Source organism: Parasteatoda tepidariorum, chromosome 1 (genome assembly GCF_043381705.1).
Source record: "Parasteatoda tepidariorum isolate YZ-2023 chromosome 1, CAS_Ptep_4.0, whole genome shotgun sequence".
Classification (NCBI taxonomy): Eukaryota; Metazoa; Arthropoda; class Arachnida; order Araneae; family Theridiidae; genus Parasteatoda; species Parasteatoda tepidariorum.
Window position 1 is genome coordinate 69038053 of NC_092204.1, and position 10522 is coordinate 69048574.

General features: G+C 25.7%; 1 protein-coding gene across 3 annotated transcripts in view; it reads left to right on the forward strand.

Annotated features, from left to right (window-relative positions):
- Positions 1–10240, forward strand: part of LOC107438995 (NUMB endocytic adaptor protein) — a 61548-nt gene extending 51308 nt beyond the window's left edge. For all 3 annotated transcript variants that reach the window (XM_071181836.1, XM_071181841.1, XM_016051433.3), the window contains exons 3-9: positions 970–1041; positions 2237–2314; positions 2891–3031; positions 4491–4677; positions 6748–6981; positions 7881–8030; positions 9447–10240. In XM_071181836.1, the coding sequence (XP_071037937.1) occupies positions 970–1041; positions 2237–2314; positions 2891–3031; positions 4491–4677; positions 6748–6981; positions 7881–8030; positions 9447–9916 (1332 nt within the window). In that variant the 3' untranslated portion in view covers positions 9917–10240. The remainder of the gene's footprint in view (positions 1–969; positions 1042–2236; positions 2315–2890; positions 3032–4490; positions 4678–6747; positions 6982–7880; positions 8031–9446) is intronic.
- Positions 10241–10522: the final 282 nt, after the last annotated feature.

Below are 10522 nucleotides of genomic sequence, written 5' to 3' on the forward strand. Positions count from 1 at the left end.
AACTTCTTACTCTATTTTGTATAATTCTATAATTTCTTGTCACAAGTTTTTTTTTTTTTTGAACGTTTTTTGTAGCACTTAGTGCATTTTTAGTATCTCTCTCTCCCGTTTTTAATCTCTCTTTCAACCAGATAATTTTTTATGTGCCTATTTATATTATTTTTGTGTTTTTCACATTTTTGTTTTAACTCTTTATGGAAAAAAGGAAATAACATAATCATGAAAAAATTATTATTAAAATAATTTTGGAAAAATGGAATGAATAATATTTATTTATTTATTTAACCTATGTTCTATGTAATGTTCTATGTTCTATGTAACCTATGTATTGTTCTATGTATTATTAGGTTTTTATATAACTTCTACTTAACTGAAAAGATATTACTCTCATTTCAAGACACCCATTACCAAATACATATTTCTCACTTCTTCATTGTCGTCAACACTGAATAATGTAAAGAAACAAAAAAAAAATTATATCTGTTTTTTTAAGTTTTATATATAATTACATATCATTTGCTTATATTTTATAACTAAAACATTATTTATGATTTAATTTTATTTTGTTGTTTGTAACTTGTGCAATTATTTATTTTTTACTCATAATTTTTTGTTAATTTTTTTTATTTTAAGAGTAATAAATAGTTAATCCTTTTTTTTTTTCATATGAAATTTAATATTTTTTCCCTCCAAATAGTGTAAAAAAATTTTAATACGCTAGTTAAATTACATTTTACTTTTATAAATTTATTAAAAGATTTATCTTTGTTTAGGTTATTCAACTTTATACAAATAATTTTAGCACAACTAATTTTCTTTTTATTTTCTTTAAAGAATATGCGATTCCTTATAAAATTAAGAAAATGTACATTTTTCAACTTACAATTTTGAAAAAATTATCTTTTGATTCTATTCTACAGGATACTCAGAACTTTCAGTTTAAAATTATATTCCTCTTTTAAATTTCAGTACCTTGGCTGTGTCGAAGTATTTGAATCCAGAGGTATGCAAGTATGTGAAGAAGCTCTTAGAGTTTTAAGGGTAAGCATTTTATTTTGCTACAAAATATTTTCCTTTCAGAATTTATTTTCAAAATTTATTCTTATTTTACTCTGCATTTCATACATTTTTATATATTTTTTCTCTTTTGTTATTTTTGAATTACCTTGTACATTAATGTAATAGGATGCATTAAACTAGATAAATGAAATAAATGTTTTATTTTTTATAAGGAAATTAATAAAAATCTAAAAGAGGATTAGAAAAATTACCTGTTACTCTCACTTCAGATAAGCTCTATTTACACATCTATATTTACAATAGCTGACTATTGTTTAAAAATGGTACAACAATATTAACAGCTGTGCTTTCACTTGTCAAACATTGTCAGTCTGACAAGCATCCCTCTATGTCAATCATGTTCTTTTCCAAATTGGTACATGTACTTGAAAGCTATGGTTTAGCAGTTTTCTTTCCTTACTTTTATAATATCATAACCAAGAGAATAGTATTTTTTTATTAAAAGTAAATACTATTGTAATTTTTTTAATAATAATCATAGAAATCAGATTCATTTTTATATAAAAAAAATTGTAAACAATGTATTATTTATCAAAAGAAATTTAATGCATGTGACATTGTTGTTTAATGTAAATTAATCTTTATTTTGGGTAAAATTACTCTGGTTTTTGATTATGTTACTCTGTGACTGTAAAGAATATCATAGCTGCTTAGATATTTTGAGAAAGATTTTTTACACGCTGTGTTAGAGAAGTAACAATTGGATTTATTTAATTTTGCAGATTTTTTTTACTTATTACTTACGACACATTATTGGATCTCTTATATATTTATTTGAATTAATTATTATTTGTGGTGTCCAAGGTCATATTAAATCACTTTACTTACATTTTACAAATGCAAAGAAAGTTAGGAGCTATAGAATATGGAAGGAAACAGGAATATAGTTGGAATAAAGAACAAAAAATAATATTTGTAATCTTCTGTTGTGTAAGAAAACTTAATATTTTAGAATTATATTAGTTATTTGAAAAAAAAGGGGGATGTAGACAAAAGGATGTTAACTTAACTAGATGTAGATAACTGCAAAGTGTCTTGGTAGATCAGGTAAAAAACATTGTTTAATTAAATGAATGTTATTGTGTCTTATCGCTGTTGTATTAGTTCAATTTGTTTGATAGTTATTATATATCTTGTCCATTCCATTATGTTATAGAATTCTCGAAGAAGAATCATTAAAGGCACATTATTTGTTACTGGAGATGGATTAAGAGTAGTAGATGATGAAACTAAAGTTAGTATGCAAATTTTTAACTATTCTCTTATTCTATAATTCTTTTTTATTAATTTGGTATTTCTGTTGTCTTAAAATGTTTCAACACTTATCAAAAAATATTTTAGTTATAACAATGTTAGGAATCATAAAAGATAAAGCTGTTGATCCTTCTGACTACAATGTTTTCTTGTTTATTAATCCATGAGAAATATATATGTGTATGTTGTGTTGAGATCTCTGTTAAGTAACATTCTTATTTTACTTTGCGTGTTTATTTTTTACTTCCTTTAATTTATGATAAACATAAATAGTAATTCTTATGATTTATCTGACAATGATAATTCTTCTAACTAGTATGTCTTTAAGCTTATTGATCCATGAAAATGTGACTATTTATGTTAAAGTCTCTTGTTGAGTAGCAACATTGATGTTCAACTCTTCATATTTTATTTTTACCTTTACACAATTAAAACAATTTAAAAGTGTGTATTGTATAGTGCAAAGAAATAAAATCCTTTTCTGTGCATAAAAAAATGTGAAATATATATCCTATTTTTTTAAATTTTAAAATAAATAAATGAATTATTTTCCCAGGGTCTTTTAGTTGATCAAACTATTGAGAAAGTTTCCTTCTGTGCTCCAGACAGAAATCACGATCGAGGATTTTCTTATATCTGTCGCGATGGTACCACTCGTCGATGGATGTGTCATGGCTTTCTCTCCTTAAAAGATTCGGTAATAGCTTATATTTCTGGTAAAATTTTAAATTATACATGCCTTTTGTTGTTCATTCTGAATCTTTCTTGTCATTGTTATTAATGTTATAACAAAATTTTATTTTTAATGTGTTTTTATCCGCAGTCAAGCATGTGCTTGTGTCTGAAATTTTTTTCTTTACTTGCTGCATTTTTCAAATTTTAAATTTTCTTTATTAGTGTAAAAAAATCACCTTGTCAAAATACGGTCACTTTTACATTTATATTTTAAATAAATTATTAATTCTCTACTTATATGAATGCATTAAATTATTAACATTTTAGCAATATAATTTTTGTTGCATGTCAATGGTAGCAGAAATGTTATGTTTATTCTAAATACTATTTACAGTATAAATGTTATTTTGCTTATTCAAGACTAACTATTGCAAATGGGATTCAAGTTTTTTGCCCAAAGTCAAGAACTTCTAATCTCTATTAGATATAGAATGTGCTTTTAAAAATATAATCAATTTTTGTTAATAAGAACTCTTAACTGAACCATTTTAAAAGTTTATGACAATAATTAAAAACACACATTTATAATAATTTATGTTATTATTATAAATTTTTTGAAATCTATATTATATGAAGGAGCAAGTTGGTCCTCAAATCTGGGAAATTTATTAGCAAACAGAAAAAAATATATTTCTTTTTTAAAAAATAAGTGAAATACTAGATAACTAGAAAGAAAAATAGAATAACTAGAAAGAACTTATTTTTTTAATTTTTATAAAGCTATACATGGTGTAAGAATGATAAATCATTCGAGATATTTATTTTTACTTTCATTTTTCCAAGGTTTTTATTGTCTCTTAATAAACTTTATATATATTAAAATATTTTTTTATTGCATTTAGTCCAAAAATATTTATTTCATAATCCTTTTAAATTACCAAAATATTAAATATTATAATAAAACTAGTTACCTTATAGGAACCAGTTGTTTTGTCTTAAAAATATACCCAGTGATGATAGCCACTGTTTGGCAACACTACATTAAATGGTTGGTTCCATATGAATAAATTTTAAGACAGTTTATTTTTTATCTATCTGGTTGATTTTAATCAGAATTTTATAATCACTAGAAAGTAAAGTTCGATTTAATAATCAATCATGAAATAAATTTTTTATAAAGGGTAATTCTGTTCAATAATTTATTAACATGGTTCTTAATACCTTGTGTATATATTACTTATAAATACTTTAATTTTCATAACATTAGTTGCTGTCTTTTCAAAATGGTTGATCTTAATAATTCTCCCAAAAAAATTTGTAAGAATTTTATTCTTGATTATTAATACCTATTTGTTGCAAAATATTTCTTGTGATCAGTATTAATTATTTTCATTTTGAAAATTGCAATACAATATTAGTATCAATTTATAACTATTATTAGTATTATATTATTTATAATATTATAATTGTGACATTTATAGGGGGAAAGATTAAGCCATGCTGTAGGTTGTGCATTTGCTGTGTGCCTAGAAAGAAAACAAAAGCGAGATAAAGAAGCAGTGATCGTAAATTATGATCCACAAAATGCTACCTTCACTAGAACTGGATCTTTTCGACAGGGCTCCTTAACTGAAAGGCTGCAGGATCCTCAGGATTGTAAAGTAGCAGGTGAATTGATTTTTTTCTACATATTATTTTATTTATTTATAATCCATTAATTTCTGATATAATGTGAACTGTTGCATATGTTTGTTTTATGAGTTCTGAGGGTGGACAAAATATTTAAGAAAAGTTCATTTTTATTAGAAATAAAAAAGCAGCTTTTTAAATCAGATTACACTGAGTATGTAATTAATGTTAATTTTATATAAAAAAAATCATATTTAAAAATGTTTTGTTTCTTCAATTTCAATAATTTAATTAAAAATAAAGTTTTGAAATATTTATAAATTTTGAAATGGAAATTGTTTTAAAAATCCCTATTGAACAGAATAAATCAATAAATTGATAAGTTTAGTAAATTGATGAAATAATTTATTATAAAATAATGCACTCTTACAAATTTTGCAATAGTATTCAACAAATTGTTTAATATATGACTCACATTTTACTTCTTCGGCTACACTGGTTCAGATTATCATGGTCCTTCAGAATTTATTTATTCTCTAGAACAATTAAGTTTATATATTATGGTAATAATCTAATTGCATATTTGTATATATTACCTTAAAACATTGAGTCATTTTGTAATATACACATTTTAGTTTTCAATTAATATTTACATAATATAAATTTTATATTTACATTTTAGTTTACAACTAAAGAATGTATTTATGGATGAGTATTGACTACATTTAAGAGTTTCGTCTTTATATGATAAAGTGAAAAATTTGTACAAAACAATTTTATGAACCCCAATTTTCTATAAACCACATTAACAAATAATAAATACTTCAGAACATATTTTGTTTTTCACTATTTGTATCTGAAATTATTTTAAAGCATTTTAAGATTGATCAGTTCCTGACTATTAAAATCATGTTTAGAAGGTACATCTAAAGATCTGTGAAATGATCCGTATAATGCAAAGTTCTATGAAACACACATTTCAAGTTTTGTGTTATGAAGATATTCTCGTGTAATATATTATTTTATATTATCAACTACGTTTAATATATCTTTAATTCATATTTATGGGTAAGTTTTGACTTAAGAAGAGTAGTTGTGACATATTTTTTGAAATATTTGAATTTTGTATGTCTCTTGAGTATAAGTTTACTTTTTATCTCCCAAAATTTTATGAAAATCAGGAGGTTGACTTACATATTGGTTATAAAGTTGGACATTTGTTAATCATGAAATAATAATGCATCATAAACAAGGAGAAATGTATTACTGTATATTAATTTTTTTCCTTTCAAAAACAGTTTTAAACCCCTTTACTTAACAATTATCTCATGCTTATAAGTAAATGGATATTAATATGTTTTGTACGATAGTATTTTTCTTTCATGTTAAAGTTATTTTTTTAAGAAACATTACTTATAATTACGTTCAGAAAAAAAAAATAAGGATATGAAAAGTTAAGATAATTTATTCAAAAGTATTTTAAAAATATAGCGCAATGAAAACTTTTCAAACATACCCTAAAGTTACAAGTTTATAGATACCAGAACATTATCTGTACCAGTTTTAATAATGTTATCATTGTATCATTGTAGATCCTTTGCATTTGATTCTACTTTATCCTCATCTGCTAACTCAAATAAAAAATAGTCTCACCTCTATCCCCTCCTCATTCAAAAAATTTGAAATTGCACTCTTTTTTTTTGCCACACAGGTATCATAGAAAATTTTGTAAATAATTTTTTTTAAGCTTTTTAATTTTAGAAATGCTCATATTTGGTTTTTAAGGTGGGTGACTTATTCAAAGGACATTCCAAGAATTTCCTGTCTTGTAATCAAAAATAGGATTTCGACTTATACACCGAGATAAACTGTATATAACTTGAATTGATTAGTATATTTTGAATAGTTTGTATTTTCGATTTTCTAATACTTAAGATTATCCACAGTATCATTCATATTACTTTAAATTAATCTTATCTTGATTAAACTTTTTTAAACAAAAATAATAAATATGAAATACTGTGCTGGAAATAAAATGTAATTGTATTTTTTGTCTAGTTTTAAACTTTCTTTGTTTTATAATATTTTAACTTTAATTCTATCACACAGATCCTCCGCCTACGAAGCAAGTACACAATCCTTATGCGATTGAGCGACCACATGCACCTCCGACTATGCTACAGAGGCAGAACTCCTTCAGAGGATTTAATACTCTCAACCAGGCATCTCCTTTTAAGCGGCAGCTGTCTCTTAGAATAGCCGATCTGCCATCTACACAAGAAAGGCAACGATCCATGTCTGTCGGATCATCTGATATGATTACCCATCAAAATGGGATTTCAGGTACTTTTCTCCTCTTTGATCAAACAAAAAGCTTAGCACACTTTTCATTATCTATAATTAAACTACAAAAATGATTTAATTTTAATCCTGTCTTAAAAGTGGAAAATGAAAAAAAATGACTTAAAAATTTCTAGTCAAAATTCTATTGATTGCAATGAATAGAAAATTAGCTTATATCTAGTAACATTAACTGTCACGCTTTAAATCAATCAAAAAATACAACAATTATCTAAAATGTGTCTCACTTTTTATGACTTCTTATTATGTATTACATTTTAAGATATTAATGCTGAAAATATCTTTGTTATTAATATCATGTTGTTAATTCTTTCAAATTCAGACTATAATGTTTATTTATTGATCTATCTGTGCTATTAGTTGACACTCCCCCCTCCCCTGAAACAAAAAATGAAGTCAAAATAAGATTTCAGAAAGCATATTACATGATCAGCTAAAATAATTTAGTCATGTCTCAAAAAAACATTTTTTTATTGCAGAGCAGTGTAGTTAAAATTCTATATTTAATAATAAATATATATCGTAAAATATATGCTGTAATACATTTTGTTATTTGTATTGTGCAAATCTTTAAATACTATCACAAATGCCCAAATATTTCATAAACTTATTTCATCAACACTATCTAAGCGTCCCTATCTGTGTATAAAATTATTTTAAAAAATGGTATCAGAAAGATGTGGATGGCTGAAAGATGGTATTTAATGAAATCAAAAATGTATATTTTAGTTTTAATTTTTTTTAATTTTGATATTTGAATTTTATTTTATCCGTATGCTGAAAGAACACCGTGAAAACTGATATAATGCCATATATCTTCTGGCATAAACGGGATTTGACATACATAAGACTTGATTTGTTTTTCAAAAATATAATTTTAGTGACTCCTATTCCTGAATCTTCACCTGTTGTGGAAAGACAAGATACAATTAGTACTATGTGCCAGCAACTTTCTCAAGGTTTATCACTGTTATCAAACCATGGTGGTGATCCATTTGATTTAGAAAGCTCTAAATCTCAAAAGCATGATGGTAAGAATAAAATATTGTGTTAAATGTCGTATATTAATTCAACTTTTAACATTTAATAGAGATTTTAATTTTTAATTTAGAATTTTATAACTAAACTAAACTCAGTGGCGCGATAGCCCATAGAGGGCCAAGGCCTACTGTGCCCATCTCAGTTTTCTTGGCCTTGGGGCTCTGGGGTGCAGGAGCAGAAGCATTTTATAACAGTCCAAATTTACAATGGGATAATTGCTTTTTTTAATTAAATTTTTATATTATTGTATACTTTTGATCATCAACCTCTTTTTTTAATTTTCAATAGTTAATTACTTAAATTCTATAAAGAAAAAAATATCAGTCTGCTTAGTTTTTTTTCTTTATTTTACTCTAGTATTTTGAGTAACTTACATGTATATTGGTATTTAAGAGCAGTTATTATAGCATTTATAAATTTGAAAATATTTGTTGATTTACATTTGTATTGTGTGTAAACCCTATTTCAAATTATGATTTTTAATTTTTTTTGTTGTATTAAATAGCTTTTATTACTATGGAGTTATTTATGTGATAAATGATTTATTTTATTTATTTCTTAATTTTTTTTTTAGTTTTATGGATAGTGTGCTATCAGCATAAACTTTCATTTTCATGTTTTAAATTATTAGGAAAATTGCTGCTTAAACTCACTAAAAATTGGGAAAAAAAGGATGAAGTTGCACACTAACATATGGGATCAGTTGTCACAGCAGAAATAGTCTGAATTGTCAAACATATTTCTAATAACCATAAACCTCACCATCTTTAAAAGGTTTTAATTTTCCTGCATTCATAGTTCAGCTGATTAATTATTAAAATGTCATGTTTAATATAGTTATGGCTTTCAAGACTTTAAAAATTATTTCCAAACTGAGAAAATCCCCATAGATTTTACAAAGATACTTAGCATTTAATTTCAGCCCTTTGGTTTTAATAATATAATTTGTGTATTACGATATTGAAACACTTTAACAGTAAAATTTTACTACCTAATGATAGTTACAAATTGAAAAATGTTGGAAGTCGTTTTTCAGTAATGCATTTTCTTATAAAGAAACTAGTTTGCTATGAGAAATTAGACTGGTCTAAAACATGCTTGCTTTCTGCTAGATAGTTAGGAGATTCTCAAAATTTGAGTTTTTTCTTCTTATGTGACTTTAAAATTTTGATAAGTGGTTATTCTTATTATATTTGAACTCAATTGATTTGACTCTTGAAGGTTGCTAGTTTAGCTAACATTGTTATTTTCAGTATTTTGCAATGAAGTATACTTGATATCTATATTTTTATAGATCTCTGATTTAATTTTACAAATTGTCCATCCTGAAATTATTTACATAATAATTATTCCCTTGTATTTTATTTAATAACTTGTTCTAAAGCATCTTTTATATTATATTGCAGGTACTTCCAGAGCTGAAGAATGGTTGGCCAGCAGCACAAATATAGTACGTAAAAGCTCTTTGGATCATGGTGTTCCATTACCTTTCCAAAATTCTAATTCTGGTATCCTGTCTCTGAATCAACCTCCTGTTGGAGTTACTCCAAACCTTGCTAAACCACCCTCTCCAAAGCCCATTCAACCCCCTGTGAGGCGGGCGAGCCCAAATTTTGCTCACTTGCGTAGCAATTCTTTGGGTTCCGCTGAAAACTTCTTTTCACAAATGAACTGGAAAGCCTCCACCCAAGTGGGAAGTGATACCAATACAAATAGCATTCTAGACAATAAAAGGACTGAGAAGGAATCTGATAAGTTAGTCAACCCTTATGTCGATCCCTTTAATGTAGAATGGGTTGAATTAGATAAGAATCGTAAAAGTAGCACAAATCCTTTTGTTGAAAATTCTGTGAAAGCATTTGAAGTCCACATGTAATGTACGAGATGGAAAAGTTATTTTATTGACTCGTTATACTTGATATACTCACCATTTATTTTTGCTGTTGAAACATGTGTCATATTTAAATCCCTGTAATATTAACAAATTTCTAATGCATTTGTATGAGTTGTGTTTTACACAGTTGTGAACTTGACTTGAAATTGTTTTGTCCTCTCAAAGCTGAGAACTTAAAACTTTTTATGTTGTTTTTGTGAGAGAAATATGTATGTTTTTTTTTACTTGAATAAGCTCTTGCACATGTGATATAAAAAGTAATTATAAGTTGCAGTAAACAAATAACCACATATTTCAAAAAAGAAATGGGGCGATCGATTATCTGGAATCATCAAGACCCAAAGTGCTGTATTACCTGTCATTTGTCTTTAGCATATAATTTTGTGTAACTTAAATTTAAACAATAATAGTTTTCTTTTTATCCTATTCAATGTGTGAAACAATATTTTGTAAACTTTTTTTCTGGCACTATTTTAAAATGCACTTTCTCATACTACATCCTTATTTTATTTTAATGAAATTCTTTTCATGATACTAATATTACTTTAGGTTGCATATTTATGCATATCTATTTTTGTTTATAATCAT